This window comes from Schistocerca cancellata, chromosome 9 (assembly GCF_023864275.1).
Source record: "Schistocerca cancellata isolate TAMUIC-IGC-003103 chromosome 9, iqSchCanc2.1, whole genome shotgun sequence".
NCBI classification, from domain to species: Eukaryota; Metazoa; Arthropoda; class Insecta; order Orthoptera; family Acrididae; genus Schistocerca; species Schistocerca cancellata.
Genome location: NC_064634.1, coordinates 428,192,589 through 428,212,574, shown reverse-complemented (window position 1 = coordinate 428,212,574; position 19,986 = coordinate 428,192,589). Strand labels below are relative to the sequence as shown.

At 39.9% G+C, this 19,986-nt stretch overlaps 1 protein-coding gene across 3 annotated transcripts in view; it reads left to right on the top strand.

The window, feature by feature from the left end:
• The window catches only part of LOC126100929 (putative zinc finger protein 66), a 172,561-nt gene extending 160,358 nt beyond the window's left edge, over positions 1-12,203 (top strand). For all 3 annotated transcript variants that reach the window (XM_049911594.1, XM_049911596.1, XM_049911595.1), the window contains one exon: positions 10,385-12,203. In XM_049911594.1, coding sequence (XP_049767551.1) covers positions 10,385-11,597 — 1,213 coding nt within the window. In that variant the 3' untranslated portion in view covers positions 11,598-12,203. The remainder of the gene's footprint in view (positions 1-10,384) is intronic.
• Positions 12,204-19,986: the final 7,783 nt, after the last annotated feature.

The window sequence follows — 19,986 nt, the reverse complement described above, 5'->3', positions numbered from 1 at the left end:
AACTTGGCACTTTCAGTATCTGCCAGTGTCCACTTGTAGTGTCTGAGGAAATCTGCACCCAGATTGGTTTGTTGATGTCAGCCATGGTGAACCTCCACATGAATGTGTGACACAGTCCAAGACCCAATGTTGGGTGTTATATGTATTTGTGGTGAATTGCTTGCCACCATGAGACACAGTGTTTTGGCCTTCTTGTGATCTCTTCATGTGGTTCTAGGGAAATTGATAAATCTGATCAAGTGTCTACATGCCCCCACCTTGTTCTGCTACAAACAGATGCTTCAATATAGTACTGCAGCTGGGTGCATCTATATTGATAGCAGCTGGTGTTTAGGTGTGAGCAAGAGGTGCAGGACTTGGTTGCTTCATTTCTGAAATGGGTATGATACCAGCAGACACTGCTGGGAGCCTGTTCTGACGTCAGCGGGGCACTGTGAGAGTGACTGCTGCTGCATTGCCATGCCACCTGATGCCTGGTCTCCTGCTGCTGTGATGTTGCTGCGCTCTTGGTATGAGTTTGCCAACCAGTTGTCTGACATTTTGATGACAAGAATGTGGGAAGTGTATGTGCAAGCTTCCCACTTCTCTTATACAAGTTGACTTACTTGGTGTACACAGCCAGATTCTGGAATCTCTATAAACTTCTTCTCTGAAGAATGGTGCTAGTTACAGGAACCTTAAAGACTCTCTCTCTACTTGCGAAGTAATTAGGTACTCGAAGAATACTTTCAACAACTATCGGTATATTTGAGCTTCATAAAGAACAAAATTCACACTTCTCACATAAACATTAGACTTCTTGTAAGTAACTCGTATTATCTCACATTAGAAACAGATTTAAGTACATTTAGCAAAGAGTTGGCTTAACTACCATAACTCTATTACAAACAAATCATAAAATACGTCTTGCCTCCAGCAGGCCCAAGATAAGAGTTTTTTTTTTAGACTTCAGAATCTCAATTGTTCTTGCTATTTATAACAATGGTCACTGATACAATTATCACAGAATAACCTAGAAGTTCCACAGTTCTTCCGTATACTTTCACTAGAACTTCCACGGACACCCGACAAGTACTTGTCAGTGCTGTTTGTGTACTGCGTCTACCTTCCACTCATGACTGATTTCACACGTGCACACACAAACATGTGACGCACAATAGATAGGACTCTAGCATCCCACTCTCACATCTAAAATATTGTGTGTTTGAGATGGTAGAAGGCCGAGTGGTTCTAGAATTTACACAGAAATTCTCAAAACACTACATATTCCCCTCCTCAGATCAAACACACGATATTTTTACATAATCATTATGTAAATAACATCACCCATAACAACATTACATATCATAACCATATACTTTTCTTCTACATGTTTATATACATATTTTTTTCAACTACAATTCTTTGGACTCTGTTAAAGAGGCTTCTGCTTACAGTCTTTCTACTCTTTTCTTGCTCTACTTTGTTTAAACTTGAGCATTTGTGCAAGGTTTTACTCAAATTTTCTAATATTTAGGAATTATGAGGACTCCCTTTCTCCAATTGTAAGCTCCAGATATTTGTGACACATGTGTAATCTACTTTCTGTTGTCATCTATTGCACTACCTTTCCTTAGTATGTAGTATTTTTATTATTCTTCATAGTTTGGAGGAACTCCGGACAAAATGAAAGTGTTCTCTAGACACTTGTAAACTTCCATGAAATGTATTAACGCTCGTTGTGCATAGCATTCAAACTTTCCAGAATAATCCCTACCAGATTTTGTAACTTTTATCACGATACTGTCCCTTTCCCCTGGGATCAGTACCTATACCTTGCTTGTGGTTGACCTTATGAGAGCACTTCCTCTTTCCATTCTGGTAGGTACACCCCTTTATAAAACATTCCTATTTTTTAGGCCACAGGTTGTCCTATCTCCATGTAGGAATGCCTGTCCTTTATATTTAGTAAATGCTGGGTATGCCTCCCTTAATCTTTCTGAGTAGGGTTCACGGTTCATTACCCTAGTATACGTTTCTATGTTTACTATAATCAAGTACTTTCTGGTAAAGCTACAAATTTACTCTACACTTCACATTCACTTTTTAATTTAATGCATAGAGTCCTCCTCAACTTCTATACTCTTAGTAGATACTACGTCTACCTATAATTCAAGTCCTACTATCCTACTATTCATCAAATTTCAGAATATTTACTATACTGACTTTTCTTAAATGACTATCATGATCAATTCCACTCTTGTTTGTGTTCTTTGTCTTTGCTCACGCGTCCTCCTTATGTATACTTGATGCAGAATCTTAATAGTTATTATATACTTATGTATATGTATGATAGTTTTTTTATATATATATTTGCGATGTAGAATCATCACAGTCTTTATATATATTTGTATGTGCATATGTGCATATGTGCATATTTTCTTATGTACACACATTCTTTCCCCTACAACACCTGGCAGTCTCACATCACAGCAGGTTTCTAGTCTGTAATTTCAATGTTTGTGTATAAGGGTATTCTTGTGTGTATGCGGATGTGTCTTCATTTTGTCTTCATGTAGTCTGATTCTTCGGCCTTCTTATCTAAATTTAAGATGTAGATTGTTATAAACCAGGGAAACAAGAAAGGACTTCAGCGATAGAAGTTTGTGAGTATGGAAAGAGGGAAAAAATAGATAGGTTCTCAAATGAGAAGTAAGAAAGGAAAAAAATAGATATGATTGCTGAGATCTAAGAAGAGAAAGAAAATAGCCCCAAAGACAGGAAATCCTTACCACCCTCCTTCCCCAGGATCTCTACCCCTCAGGTGCTTGAGTGAGACACCGTAGGAGGTTTGGTGTTAAATCATCTCCTACAGAATAGACATTCCCACCTTCACCCTTGAGGTTGTGGGGCGGCTGGTTGGAATTTTTTGTTTTGTTTTATATACAATGTAGAATGTTATGTAGAATAGATGCATTTCCCTGCCGTTTAACCATATGTGGGGCGGCAGGTGGAATTAATTGTTATATAAATGTTCCTATTATTTATGCTGTCTTTTGCCGTTCTCAACACTGGCTCTCTAACTACAATATTGGCAACCAGAAAGTGATTAGCAAAACGTGAAGCCTGTAATTAGAATTCCTAGTGCCCACTTCACCTGAGAAATACACTTATAGCTACAGCTTATAGCTCTGAGGAATTAGGAGATTGTCTGGGATTCATAATCAAAAACGATCGTGAAAAAAAAATGTTCTCTGTATTCTTAAAGTCACAATTGAAAAAAAAAAAAAAAAGAATCCACACAACCTGACTAACAGAGCAATTCAGAGTGTAATGCGCTAATGCAACTATAACTGTCCAAATTAAATGTTTAAATGAATGCTCGCCATAATTTGATGAATATGCTCATCAAACGCCACGCTAAATAATGGTAGAATGTCTGTCCCGCGACGGCACGTGAAAATACAACATACCCAAACTGAAGATAGATCATTAAAGTTATCCCAGAATTAACACTTCACTCGAAAATGATTTCATGGTTACGCGTATCCTGAGTAACTTAATACGGCATCCGAGGCTGTTCATAACAATGATACTGACACGACGCGACTCCCGACACAGATGGTATACTGTTCAGCGTCTGGAGAGAACTGGGGCCTTTCTCTCTCACACAGCGTTCTTATACACTCCTGGAAATTGAAATAAGAACACCGTGAATTCATTGTCCCAGGAAGGGGAAACTTTATTGACACATTCCTGGGGTCAGATACATCACATGATCACACTGACAGAACCACAGGCACATAGACACAGGCAACAGAGCATGCACAATGTCGACACTAGTACAGTGTATATCCACCTTTCGCAGCAATGCAGGCTGCTATTCTCCCATGGAGACGATCGTAGAGATGCTGGATGTAGTCCTGTGGAACGGCTTGCCATGCCATTTCCACCTGGCGCCTCAGTTGGACCAGCGTTCGTGCTGGACATGCAGACCACGTGCGACGACGCTTCATCCAGTCCCAAACATGCTCAATGGGGGACAGATCCGGAGATCTTGCTGGCCAGGGTAGTTGACTTACACCTTCTAGAGCTCGTTGGGTGGCACGGGATACATGCGGACGTGCATTGTCCTGTTGGAACAGCAAGTTCCCTTGCCGGTCTAGGAATGGTAGAACGATGGGTTCGATGACGGTTTGGATGTACCGTGCACTATTCAGCGTCCCCTCGACAATCACCAGTGGTGTACGGCCAGTGTAGGAGATCGCTCCCCACACCATGATGCCGGGTGTTGGCCCTGTGTGCCTCGGTCGTATCCAATCCTGATTGTGGCGCTCACCTGCACGGCGCCAAACACGCATACGACCATCATTGGCACCAAGGCAGAAGCGACTCTCATCGCTGAAGACGACACGTCTCCATTCGTCCCTCCATTCACGCCTGTCGCGACACCACTGGAGGCGGGCTGCACGATGTTGGGGCGTGAGCGGAAGACGGCCTAACGGTGTGCGGGACCGTAGACCAGCTTCATGGAGAAGGTTGCGAATGGTCCTCGCCGATACCCCGGGAGCAACAGTGTCCCTGATTTGCTGGGAAGTGGCGGTGCGGTCCCCTACGGCACTGCGTAGGATCCTACGGTCTTGGCATGCATCCGTGCGTCGCTGCGGTCCGGTCCCAGGTCGACGGGCACGTGCACCTTCCGCCGACCACTGGCAACAACATCGATGTACTGTGGAGACCTCACGCCCCACGTGTTGAGCAATTCGGCGGTACGTCCACCCGGCCTCCCGCATGCCCACTATACGCCCTCGCTCAAAGTCCGTCAACTGCACATACGGTTCACGTCCACGCTGTCGCGGCATGCTACCAGTGTTAAAGACTGCGATGGAGCTCCGTATGCCACGGCAAACTCGCTGACACTGACGGCGGCGGTGCACAAATGCTGCGCAGCTAGCGCCATTCGACGGCCAACACCGCTGTTCTTGGTGTGTCCGCTGTGCCGTGCGTGTGATCATTGCTTGTACAGCCCTCTCGCAGTGTCCGGAGCAAGTATGGTGGGTCTGACACACCGGTGTCAATGTGTTCTTTTTTCCATTTCCTGGAGTGTATATAAAGCCGCGATGCGGACGGCTAAGGGAACACGTGATCAAATTGGCTCTCCCGACTAGCCGCTGGGCTAGTAATGCACCACTTTAAGTTATTGAATAAATCATAGCTCCTTTTGCTGATGGCCGATGAAGCTCTGAATTTAAATGTGCATTCAGCACACAGGTAAGTAATCATAATAAAAGTCTGATGTGGCTAAGTAAAATATTTTGAGCGAGAGAATTAATTTAATTACACTACACGCAATAGACGAGCTCTGAACTTGCCCTTTGGAGATACGCTATCGCTATAGTTTTATAGTTATTCAATTGCAATTTCTCACATCTTTATGATTATAGCGGATCTCCATTCTACTTAAATATAAACATCCTAGCCTTAATTATTAGCCTACTTAATCTATCTTGCTTCCTTAATTTTGAAGACAAAAACCAGAAAATACTGAATTTCAACTAAAATCTTAATTTGTGAGATCCAAAGTACTGTTCCTACTAAATTATTATGAAAAAGGTATCTAAATATAATTTTTTAAGTCTCTAGCTCTTTTCTGTTGTGCCAATGATTTTTACAGAAAAACGTCCAAATTTCGAAAATGGTTAAAGTTATCGAACTGACATTCAACACATGTTGATTTAGTATTACTCCTGACATGTTAGAACCGTTTCAGGTTATTTACTTGATTTTTAAAGTATTGCGCAACATTCATGACGTCAGAGCTAGTTACAGCGGACTCGGCTGGCACACAATGGAAAGACTGATGTGAATTTTATAAGGCGTGAGTAGGCTGCTTCCCTACAAGGTCCCCGAAGGAAATCTGAGCAACCCTATGCAAACAGCAAATGGTGAAGAATCAGGCACACTTATTTGCGAGGGTTGTCTGAAAGGTGTGATGTGTTTTTTGTGTTAGCCATGGTTTATTTGCTCTTGAAAACCGTGCTTTTATCTATCTACAACACCCATCGCTTTCAAACTTAATACAAACTTTCCCATTTATATCACATCTCACAAAGGTATAAAATATTCTATACAAAATAGAAAATCTATATACTATTGTATATTAGTTGTTCAACTAGTCACACAATATTATATTTTCTAAAACACATAATATTCCATTCATTTCAATTTATCTAAATACCACTTTTTACCTGTGATTCTGTAGGATTGTTTTTTATTTGACTGTAATATCCATTTTTCTAAGATATAAGATTACAGGATAGTTTAAGATTTTAGGAATAGATGACAGAGTAGTTTAAGATTTTAAAGGAATTCAATGCAGGGAAACTGTTTTGGAAGAAACACCGAAAACAATTCAGGATCCGACAGTCGTCACTCCGCCCATTAACTCAGAATGTTAATGTCCCTGGGGGATATATGACTCCGCCCGGGTCCCATGGGTATGATATTAACATTTCTTGTGCTCTTGCAGGCCAATACTTCTCTTTAAACTTCTTTTGGAAATCTCCCCAAGAGGAAAAGGTCTCAATATTTATGGTTCCCCATTCTGAGGCTTCTCCTAGAAGGTAACCCACAGCAAATTCGATCTTTTTAGAATCTTCCCAATTTTCTGGCAAAGCCTGGTTAAACCTTTTCAAAAAAATGTGTTGGATGTACCTCTCTAGTAAATTTAGGGAATTGTCTCGATAACCCCAAATGAGCTCCCAATTGCAAATCAGTAACTGATTCACTGGTTAACACCACATTAGGTGAAGTTACTCATTTTTCTACTTGTTCCTGGATAAGTTTGAATTCTCTCCAGAGTTCATCTATCCCCTTCCTGGTATCAGTAAATTCAGAAGAAGCCATAGGCGACAAATTCCCAAATGCTATTCCCACAGTAACTTTTCTTTCTATAATTTCTTCAACTTGTTCTTCCAAACTACTTATATCTACAATATAATAGTTTGCTATTTTCTCTTTAAAGCTTCTTTCTACATTACCCACTCATGTACTTACACCTGTAATTTATGATTGAATGACAGGCATTAATTCGCTCTGCTTATCTACTCTCTCTTTTAAAGTACTCAGTCCCTGCTGTACAGCATTCAATTTAACATTACACACATTTTCGAAAGATCCTAATTTTTCATTGATCTCTGATTCTACATTATTGCATCTGTCCTCAATCTCAAATTCTAAGTTTTTTTGATAACTCCTGGAATTATCATTCTGTTTTCTACTATGGTCAGTGAACATTTGATTTACATGAATGTGCAAGGAACTAGTCAGTTCATTCTTTAAATCTATCTTAAAATTCTCTACTTTAGTATTTAAAGTGTTGAATCCAGTCTTCAAATCTCCCATGCATTCACATAGATTACTAAATTCTTTAATTTGTGAATCTACCTTGGCATTTAACAATCCTAAAGTTTCATACTGAACATCCAATTTAGCATTTAAAGTTCCACTCTGAGCATCTAATTTAGCATTTAACTGCAGACTCTGAGCATTTAAGGCTTCATTTAATTGAGTTTTGATTACATTTACCTACTCAGACCAATCTGGCCCTTCTTTACTAATTTTCATAGCCATGACTGGTTCTGAAGTTTCCCCAACTTGCTGTTCGTTATCCATATTTTTACAAGCTTTAGACCTTGTGAGCATTTAAAAATTAACTTTAAGTATAATAACTACACTAATAAAGTTCACTCAATAGTTTGTATCACTTCTTGCTAAGGTACTAAAGTTTTGTTTCGCACTCACCTAGCATAGACTTTTGGCAGTGTAGATGAGCAGATGTGACGGCAGGTCAGCACCGGTGAACAGCAGCTGGTGCCAGCGACATCAGATGTAGGGTGGTTTCCACGTCTGCATCCTTATGATGTGTGTGAGAGCTGTATACTCCCTGCACCAGATCTTCTTGGTCATATCTTTCTCGGCGTGTCTCTTCTTAGTCTAATATGTCAAGATCTTTTATCCAGTTTTTAACATTGTGACTTTAATTAAGTCTTCTCCTTTTTTACATTCATAAATTTTCTCCATCTGATACTTTGGGCTTAATTCAATTTCTTGGAATGATTCTTTTGTCTCATTATGCTTAGTTGCGATGGCAAGACATGATATCTTCTTATCTCGTTTTTGTCTCAAAATTCCTGTCTTCTTCTGTCCTTTCACACCAGTCGCCACATTCTAACATTTTGAAAACAAGAATTTGGGAAGTGTATGTGCAGACTTCCCACTTTTCTTATACAAGTTGACTTACTTGGTGTACACAGCGACTTATTTGGTGTGCACAGCCTATCTTCTTCTCTGGCTATCCAGCTTCTGGAATCTCTATAAACTTCTTCTCTGAAGAATGATGCTAGTTACAGGAACCTTAAAGACTCTCTCTCTATTTGTGAAATAATTAGGTACTCGAAGAATACTTTTCAACAACTATTGGTATATTTGAGCTTCATAAAGAACAAAATTCACATTTCTCACATAAACATTAGTCTTCTTGTAAGTCACTCATATTATCTCACATTAGAAACAGATTTAAGTACATTTAGCAAAGAGTTGGCTTAACTACCATAACTCTGTAATAGATTCTTCAACCTGTAGTAGTGCTATGACTGTATGATGAAAAGGATAGATTGCTACTCACCATATAGTGGAGATGCTGAGTTTCAGACAGGCCCAACAAAAAGACTGCTAAACAAGTAAGCTTTTGGCTAAGAGGCCTTCTGTATTAGAAAACACACACATTCACGCAAATGTAACTCGCACACATGTGACCACTGTCTCTGGCTGCCCATAACCAGATTTTGCCTTACATACATACTTATCATAATGATTTACAGTAAGGTGCAATCTAGTGTTTCCTTACATTGTTGTTATTTTGAAGTAGAGTATTTTTCTTTTAAAATCCAATGATACATCAGCTGCCAAAGAACTTGGGCGTGAATTTCAGGACCATAATATATGACTGAATTAAATAGCTTTTGCGATTTGTTTGCATCAAGTGACACCTAGATTGCAGCAGATGTCAGTACTTTCTCAGAATTAGACTTGACTTGTATGTTCCAGGCATTCAGAATTATTTTACATTTGCTGTACTCCTAGTTGACTTTAAGTTACCTTTTAGTAAAGTCTGAAATAAACTTAAAATTTGTATGACAATACACACTGATGCTTGTAATGGTGGTACAATTTACACAATGTTTTGATTTTCTATTACTCTCTTGTCAGAGTCTGGCTACCAAATAATCCATCATCTATGGTAGAGATGTATATGTGAAGTTGATCGTTGCCCACATCCTGAAGTACATTTCCATCCTAAATAGTCATCCAAATGGCTCAAAATTGGAGACATTGATAGCCAAGCAATTACTGTGATGAAACAAGGAAAAGGAGGTGGAGAGATATTGACAATGCAAGTTGTGGCCTTAGCGAATACGAAATGTTACTGGATGAGATTGTACGCTGCTGTTTATAAGGAGGACACATTAATAAATATATTTAATTCTTGTTATCTATAAATACATGCTAAGTGCAGTTTGCATGCATTTTCAAGAAATAACAAGAGTATTAGGAAAATAATAGATTGCTACTCACAATAAAGATGACCCACTGAGTTGCAGACAGAAAAGTCTATTAGACATAGTCGCCACCCAACAGTTTCCATCCTCTCGTCCTATCACCTCTGTCCTTTTCGCATTCCTTCACCCTCTTTGTGTGCCACCCTCTACCAATGTACCTGCATGTTATTCTCTCTTCCCTGATCCTGTTCTGCTTCCCTTTCCCCCCACCCCCGCACCCCACCTCCTGGCGCTGTGCTTGGGAATCTCTAGTCCCTGCACACCCTGGTAGGCAGGGCTTTCTCTCCCTCCACCTGTAACCTGTTATCTCTTCCCCTTTCCTGCCCCACTCCTGCCTGTGTAAGTGGTCATATGTACATGAGGTGGGTTTCATTGTGTGAATTTGTGTTTGTTTTCTTTGCTGAAGAAGGCTTTGGCTGAAAGCTATTAATGTGTAACAGTCTTTTCATTGCGCTGGTCAGAAACTCAACATGTCATCTTTTCTGTGAGTACCAATCTATCCTTTTTCTTATAGTGTTGTTAATCCAACCTATAGCTTCCATGATTTCATTTTTCATGAAATAATTCTCTTATTGAATGCTAAGGAGGTACCAAGCAACTTTGTGTCATATGGGCCTACCACAGCAGATATTGTGTGTGTGTGAGTGGGGGGGGGGGGGGGGGGGGGGGGGGGTGGAGGTTGCATTTATGTTTCTTGTCCTCTACAGTTAGTTCACTTAACATTTAAGAAATATATACAGTTTAAAATTGTGTACTGTTTTTTATTGGTATCCTTAATTTTATAGGTTACTGCAGAGTGCTTCTGGAGAATGTACTGATACATCAAGAGAAGGTCTTACAAATTCAAGTGGCGTTATCAGTGTTGACAGTTTGCAACCATCACCCTACATCTGCAAACGCTGTGGCAAGATATTTCCTGATGCAATAAGCTTGAGAAAGCATTCTTTGAATGATAAGAGGAGACCATTTGTGTCAGCAGGAGTGGAGACATTCAAAAGCGTAGCATTGGAGTGGTGGTTTTGTGAAATATGTCAAAAAAGATTCAAGTCAAAAGACTTCCTGACGGTACACATGTCAGAACACGCTACAGAAATTGAGACAACTGCTTCATCTGTGAGTGAAGATGCTGAGGCTGAAGAACTCAAATGTCAGCAGGTAAAACCACGCCCATACAAGTGTGAAGTCTGTGGAAAATCTTTCACTGAATCATCCAGATTGACAAGACATGCAAATTCACATTCGGGTGTGCACCCATATAAATGCAATGTGTGTGGCAAATCTTTCAGACAGTTATGCCATCTGAAACGACATGAACTTATACACACTGGGGAACTACCATATAGTTGTGATGTCTGCGGCAAATCATACAATAGATCTGACCGACTTGAGAGTCATAAACGCACACACACAGGGGAAGTGCCTTACTGCTGTGAATTCTGTGGTAAAGGTTTTAAAGACCCTTTCAATCTCAAGAGGCACAAACGTCAGCACACTGGAGAAAGACCATACAGTTGTGATATCTGTGGAAGAACTTTCACTGTGTCTATTCGTATGAAGGAACACAGGAAAATTCATGAAAAAAAGAAAGTGTATACTTGTGATGACTGTGGTGGAACTTTTACAGAATCTCACGCTTTAACTGTGGTGAGACGTGATGGAGAGAGGAAACGAAGTTGCGAAGTTTGTCGTAAACAGAGTGGAAAATTTAGGAGACGCAGGCGAGCAGGAATGATAGGACCATTACCAACATTTGACTGTGAAGATTGTGGTAAATCTTTTGATAGGTTAAGTGGGTTGGAAAGACACAAACGAATGCATACAGGAGAACGTCCCTTTGGTTGTGAACATTGTGGCAGGTCTTTTACTCAGGCTAGAGGTTTGAAGAGTCACATATGTACTGATACAGAAGGGCCACCATATGTCTGTCAAATTTGTGGTAAAAGTTTTGACATATCCAGTAGTCTTAAGAAACATAACACAAAGAAACACAAAATGTAGTATGTGCTTTTTTTTGTGATACTTGTTCTAAGTTGTAAATTTTGAAGCACTAGCACAAATAGTGGTGAATCTATGTTATTGTGAAATCAGCTTGTGATATGACTCTGATTCTGCCGCCATATTCATCTTGTGGTCTTCATATTGACAGTTGGAGGAATTCTGTAAGCTTCAGAAACTGAAGGAGCCCACCAATAAACAGATTGGTGCTCTACATTTGTGTTAACATGCCCTATTGTTCTTAGCTGTAAAAAGAAGTTGGTGATATACAGTCCACAGGGATTGTGTTGCTTCAGTCTATTATGGTGGATCAGGAGAGGTGCTTGCATTAACTTCTACATTTTTGGGTCTTCAGATAATAATACAGTAAAACCTGTAATTGATCAAAATGATAGCTAACATTATGAATGTGACTTAAAACAAAGTGTTTTAATAAAGTGTATTGTTATGGAAAATTATACTGCTACTGGTTCAACATATTTGGAGATAAATTCTCACACTTTACACCAAAGTGCTGTCAGATTTTTAAAGAGGTTACACTGTTGGTAATCTGTTTTAAGATTCGTCAGTTGTATATACAGAAGGATGATTTGATTTAATTTCTTTATTAATCCGTGAAACAATTTATATTGTATGGATTTCGTCATTGAATAATAAACAATTTAACAGTTTTAATTTGTTTCTTACACAATAGTTGACAGTGAAATTTTCTTGTAATCTGATTTACATTTTCAGGCTTCCTTTTTTAATTCAAGTACTCCATTACTGTATAGTAACTTTCATTTTGTGAAAAGTTTTTTAGTTTTTCTGTGAAGGAGAAGATTGTCTCTATGTCTTTTATGTTTTGCGGTAATTTATTATATAATTCGATGGCATTGTACAGTAGACTCTGTTGCGTTTTAACTTTATTTTTTTCTATCCAGATGCAAATTATTGCAGTTCCTAGTTTTGTAACCATGTACAGAACCATTGTTAACATAGTATCCAATATTTTTTTAATGTATATAACATTCTGAAAATTATATTCACATGGGACAGTTAAGATTTCCAGCATTTTAAAAAGTTCAAGGCAGTGAGCCATGCTGCCACTCTTGGTCATTACATGTACTGCTCTTTTCTGCAATTTGAATATAGCTTCGATATTTTTCCTGTTCACTGCCCAGAATATTATCCCATAACTAATAACAGATTGGATATACATCTACATCCACATCCGTACTCCGCAAGCAACCTGACAATGTGTGGCGGAGGGTACTTTGAGTACCTCTGTCGGTTCTCCTTTCTGTTTCAGTCTCGTATTGCATTTTAAAAAGTTCAAGGCAGTGAGCCATGCTGCCACTCTTGGTCATTACATGTACTGCTCTTTTCTGCAATTTGAATATAGCTTCGATATTTTTCCTGTTCACTGCCCAGAATATTATCCCATAACTAATAACAGATTGGATATACATCTACATCCACATCCGTACTCCGCAAGCAACCTGACAATGTGTGGCGGAGGGTACTTTGAGTACCTCTGTCGGTTCTCCTTTCTGTTTCAGTCTCGTATTGTTCGTGGAAAGAAAGATTGTCGGTATGCCTCTGTGTGGGCTCTAATCTCTCTGATTTTATCCTCATGGTCTCTTCGCGAGATATACATAGGAGGTAGCAGTATACTGCTTGACTCCTCGGTGAAGATATGTTCTCAAAACTTAAACAAAAGCCCATACCGAGCTACTGAGCATCTCTCCTGCAGAGTCTTCAACTGGAGTTTATCTATCATCTCCATAACGCTTTTGCGTTTACTAAATGATCCTGTAATGAAGCGCTCTGCTCTCCGTTGGATCTTCTCTATCTCTTCTATCAACCCTATCTGGTATGGATCCCACACTGGTGATCAATATTCAAGCAGTGGGCGAACAAGTGTATTGTAACCTACTTCCTTTGTTTTTGGATTGCGTTTCCTTAGGATTCTTCCAATGAATCTCAGTCTGGCATCTGCTTTACCGACGATCAACTTTATATGATCATTCCATTTTAAATCACTCCTAATGCCTACTCCCAGATAGTTTATGGAATTAACTGCTTCCAGTTGCTGACCTGCTATATCGTAGCTAAATGATAAAGGATCTTTCTTTCAATGTATTCGCAGCACATTACACTTGTCTACATTGAGACTCAATTGCCATTTCCTGCACCATGCATCAATTCGTTGCAGATCCTCCTGCATTTCAGTACAATTTTCCATTGTTAAAACCTCTCGATATACTACAGAATCATCTGCAAAAAGCCTCACTGAACTTCCAATGTTATCCACAAGGTCATTTATGTATATTGTGAATAGCAACGGTCCCACGACACACTCCTGTGGCACACCTGAAATCACTCTTACTTCCGAAGACTTCTCTCCATTGAGAATGACATACTGCATTCTGTTATCTGGGAACTCTTCAATCCAATCACACAATCGGTCTGATAGCCCATAGGCTCTTACTTTGTTTATTAAACGACTGTGGGGAACTGTATTGAATGCCTTGCGGAAGTCAAGAAACATGGCATCTACGTGGGAACCCGTGTCTATGGCCCTCTGAGTCTTCTGAATGAATAGCGCGAGCTGGGTTTCACACGATCATCTTTTTCGAAACCCATGCTGATTCCTACAGAGTAGACTTATAGTCTCCAGAAAAGTCATTGTACTCGAACATAATATGTGTTTCAAAATTCTACAACTGATTGATGATAGAGATATAGGTCTATAGTCCTGCACATCTGTTTGACATCCCTTCTTGAAAATGGGATGACCTGTGCCCTTTTCCAATCCTCTGGAAGGCTACGCTCTTCTAGAGACATACGATACACCATTGCGGGGGGGAGGGCAAGTTCCTTCGTGTACTCTGTGTAAAATCGAACTGGTATCCCATCAGGTCCAGTGGCCTTGCCCCTTTTGAGTGATTTTAATTGTTTTTCTATTCCTCTGTTATCTATTTCCATATCTACCATTTTGTCATCTGTGTGACAATCTAGAGAAGGAACTACAGTGCAGTCTTCCTCTGTGAAACAGCTTTGGAAAAAGACATTTAGTATTTTGGCCTTTAGCTGTCATCCTCTGTTTCAGTACCATTTTGGTCACAGAGTGTCTGGACATTTTGTTTTGATCCACCTACCGCTTTGACAAAAGACCAAAATTTCTTACAGGAAATATACTGATCTAATACATGGAGTAAGAACTCTGAGGGCATAGCATGCTGTAGAGATTCTGTTATGAAGTATTTTTACATGGTCTTCCCACTTCAACTGACTATCAACTTGCATGCCAAGAAATTTTATGCCTTCCACCCATTTTATGGTTTCATTACCTAACTTCAGGTTATTATAATGTGGTTTTTTGCTTATGTAAAAGTTCATAGCACTTGTTTTCTTAATATTAAGCGTGACTTTGTTGTTAGCTGCCCACTCATATACACTTTTTAGTGTTTCTTCAGCTTTCTCTCTTAGATATACATGTGATGTGTCACTGATTAGCACATTAGGGTCATCTGCAAACAATATTGTATGCCCATGATTTATACTTTGTGGGAAATCATTAATATAAATCAGAAATAATACTGGACCTAGGACACTACCCTGTGGTACACCTATATAGAAATAGTACTGGACCTAGGACACTACCCTGTGGTACACATATATTTATATGTTTGGGGTAAGAAATATATTATCAGTGCAGTTGGAGTTACATGGTAAATGTGTTATTTCAGTCATCTGTATTCTACACTCCTGGAAATGGAAAAAAGAACACATTGACACCGGTGCGTCAGACCCACCATACTTGCTCCGGACACTGCGAGAGGGCTGTACAAGCAATGATCACACGCACGGCACAGCGGACACACCAGGAACCGTGGTGTTGGCCGTCGAATGGCGCTAGCTGCGCAGCATTTGTGCACCGCCGCCGTCAGTGTCAGCCAGTTTGCCGTGGCATACGGAGCTCCATCGCAGTCTTTAACACTGGTAGCATGCCGCGACAGCGTGGACGTGAACCGTATGTGCAGTTGATGGACTTTGAGCGAGGGCGTATAGTGGGCATGCGGGAGGCCGGGTGGACGTACCGCCGAATTGCTCAACACGGGGGGCGTGAGGTCTCCACAGTACATCAATGTTGTCGCCAGTGGTCGGCGGAAGGTGCACGTGCTCGTCGACCTGGGACCGGACCGCAGCGACGCACGGATGCACGCCAAGACCGTAGGATCCTACGCAGTGCCGTAGGGGACTGCACCGCCACTTTCCAGCAAATTAGGGACACTGTTGCTCCTGGGGTATCGGCGAGGACCATTCGCAACCGTCTCCATGAAGCTGGGCTACGGTCCCGCACACCGTTAGGCTGTCTTCCGCTCACGCCCCAACATTGTGCAGCCCACCTCCAGTGGTGTCGCGACAGGCGTGAATGGAGGGACGAATGGAGACGTGTCGTCTTCAGCGATGAGAGTCGCTTCTGCCTTGGTGCCAATGATGGTTGTATGCGTGTTTGGTGCCGTGCAGGTGAGCGCCACAATCAGGACTGCATACGACCGAGGCACACAGGGCCAACACCCGGTATCATGGTGTGGGGAGCGATCTCCTACACTGGCCGTACACCACTGGTGATCGTCGAGGGGACACTGAATAGTGCACGGTACATCCAAACCGTCATCGAACCCATCGTTCTACCATTCCTAGACCGGCAAGGGAACTTGCTGTTCCAACAGGACAATGCACGTCCGCATGTATCCCGTGCCACCCAACGTGCTCTAGAAGGTGTAAGTCAACTACCCTGGCCAGCAAGATCTCCGGATCTGTCCCCCATTGAGCATGTTTGGGACTGGATGAAGCGTCGTCTCACGCGGTCTGCACGTCCAGCACGAATGCTGGTCCAACTGAGGCTACTTTGTAGACTTCTTCCTTTGTTGTGGGTAGTAATACCATTGAATGTGGTACACTTTTGTTTAGATTTGTGATCTGAAGGGCTTTTAGCAATTTTTGCTGTAATTTTGTACCTATACTGCTGAAATAATTATTTATATAGTTTGCCATATATTTAGGATCTTTTATTAGAATCCCTTGTTTTTTTTTATTTTTATGTTTGACACATTCATCTTTCTGTTTTACAATCTTCCAGACTGCTTTGTTTTTGTTTTCAGCTCTCGGCACCAGTTTGGAGTTGTGAGCCCTCTTAGCAGCACACAACACTTTCCTGTATGTTTTCCTATACCTTTTATAAAAAAAGTGATAAAGATGGATTTGTTTGACTGTGTTTGATAGAGCTGAGGTACTTCAGTGTTGGAGATGATTTTTTGATACCTTTTGTCACCCATTTGTTTTGTTCAGCTGTTGAGAATGGACGTAACACTTTAAGAAAGATCTCTTCAAATTTTATTTTGAATAGTGTCATGAAGTTCTTAAATTTATCATTTGCATCTACCTCTGAATATACTGTTTCCCATGTTTCATCTGCTATTTGTTTAGCAAACTCCTGCCTTTTTGGTTTGGAAAAATTATGCCTATATACTTCTATTTTCTTTGTTCTTTCTGTAGTCATTTTTATATTTATAATTTGACCAGCATGGTCAGATAATCCTAGCTCAACAACATATACACTACAGTTTTCTTTATCTAAATCTGTTAAAACCTGATCAATAGCTGTCTTTGAATGGTTTGTTATTCTTGTTGCACTGTTAGCCCTTGGCACTAACTTGAAACTTTGGGTGACACTTATTAATGATTCCCAAGTGGGATCTGGATTCAGTTTGTCTATGTTTAGGTCTCCACATATGAGAATGTTGCTCTTTGGAGTGGATATCATATCAAGTACTTGATTTAGTTTTGACAAAAAAGAATAATTGATGTATTTTAAATAAATTTGCCAGTTGGATGAAAATTACTTTAATGGGTACTGTGTAATATATTCCAAATAGCGCACTACATACAAATGCCCTGCATTTTCTTCTCAAATATCCAGGGTTACTGAGTAATTATAATGCTGCACTTGTTATGGAATGATTCCCATTAATCTCCTCAAGTTCTTGCTGTGAATTTCCCATACTTGCTATTTACAAAAGTGTGAACTAAGGTAATGTCTACATTAAATTTCATATTGCTTACCATTATGCTCTCATTTCAAAGTATAATTACCAGCAGAAAATTAACAGCAGCTTATTTCTGGGTAGAGACTTCACTTTTAATTTAATGTGTTAAATTATGGACGCGCAAGCACAAATACCAGTAACCAGTACAGTGACATTTTACTGTTAAATAATATGCTCATTAAATTTCTGATAATTGCTTTTCTTTTTATTTATTTATATGACTTGTTCCATATTCCATCAGGTACTAATTCTTGATGGGGTAGACTGTCCACAATGAATGACTGTGAATGAATTAATAAATAACTTATCCTACCTGAGGTTACAAATTTAATTACAGTTTTACATACAGAACATATAGGTTCCTTAGTTAGGCAGATTTAGTAATGAAGGTAACTGATCAGTTCTAATATAATAGTTACTAATACAAACCAGTTTTCTCAAATCACTGAAAGACAGTGCTATGTGCTTCTCATTAATAACTGAATCAGTGCTTCTGGAGAGAGAGAGAGAGAGAGAGAGAGAGAGAGAGAGAGAGAGAGAGAGAGAGAGAGAGAGTGTGTGTGTGTGTGTGTGTGTGTGTGTGTGTGTGTGTGTGTGTATGTGTGTGTGTTTGTTTGTTTTCAGGAAGAAACAGAACAAGAGCTCAAAAGCTAGTGTTAATTGTTTTCAATCAATTACATTTCTCTGTGTGCTATATACCAGTTCTGAAATGAATGATTGCCTTTCCCTTATTTTATATATTTTTCCATATTTCCATTATTGTTGCTTTCAGTGTCCTGATAGTCAGTACAGTGTTTATTTAAATAAACTGGCATTTTATTAAAGCTGAATTTCAATCAACCATATTCACCTGCTCAGGCAAGACATGAGCCATTGAGCCATTTGTGTGTTGTGCCTCTGGTGCATATAGACGGGAGCTGTAAATTAATTTTATGAGTCTAGGAGAGGCCAAGGTAACGTGTTACCAACTGTATAATTTATGGAGCACTATACTCGCAATTTCAAAAATGATGAGGTCAGATGATAGTCTTTTTCCTAAATCCATGTTGTGCTGTGGCAAGGATACCAAACAGTCTCCCATCTGGCATTGGGTGGGGATTTGGAGGTCTGTATCAATCCAAAGGAAAATTAAAACCATACTCTGTCTTTCTACAGATTGTCTCACTGTCTAGATTCAAGGACTGAAAGACCCTGTTAGCTACATTGCACACACAAGTGTCTATTGAAAAGCTGCATGAATACCAGTAGTGCACTGAAAACAGATGTAGATGGCTGTTTCCTTTGAAGATTGTTGCATACCTGTTAGCTGCAGACTAAACCTGATTGACCATGAATTGTGTACTGGATCCTTTGCAATGCCGTAAGATACTAGAGGGAGCAGAAGCCGCCTTCAGTTACTTAGGACAGGTGAAGGGAAGGAAGAGAATTGCTATCATACTAGAAAGTATTCTGGATTTCAAACAGGTATTTGTTATTGTTATGATGTTCAGTCTGAAGACTGGTTTAATGTAGCACCGTGTGCTACTGTATCCTGTACACCGGGCAAGGTGGCACAGTGGTCAGCACATTGGATTCACACTTGCATTTGGGAGAACAATGGTTCAAATACCCATCCAACCATCCAGATTTAGGTTTTACTTGACTTTCCTAAATTGCTCTAGGCAAATGATGGTTCTTTAGAAAAATGCGTGGCTGATTTCCTTCCCCATCCTTTTGTAATCCAACCTTGTGCTATGTCTCTAATGATCATTCTGTATACAGGACATTAAACTCCAATCTTCCTTCATTCTTTCTATCCTGTACATGCCTCTTCATCTCTGAATAACTGCTGCAACTTACATGCATTTGAACATGCATATTGTGTTCATCCTTTGATCTAAAATTTTTACCCCTAACTCTTCCCTTCATTACCACATTGTTGATTCTGTGATGCCTTAGGACACTGGTTTCCGATGTTTTTTAACTATACTTTAGAAAAAATTCTTTAAACACTATTTTTTTTAAATAACACAAGAAAAATGAAGTGTCAAATCTCACATTTGCCAGGAGAATCAAAAAGCATTGCATCTCTTTTGCCGTGTGCAGAACATTGAGTAGTAGTCTGATATCACAGAATTATGTTGCTCACTGCAGAAAATAATGTGATAAATTAGAAAATAAATAATTTATGATGAACGTTCTAAGTACCATATCAAGGAGCTGACTAGTTTTAAGTGACAATAAGAAAGTTTGTTTCAAGTGTCATGAGGCCCTGTGTTTTCTTTGTGATAATAAAAGTACAGAGATTCAGCAAT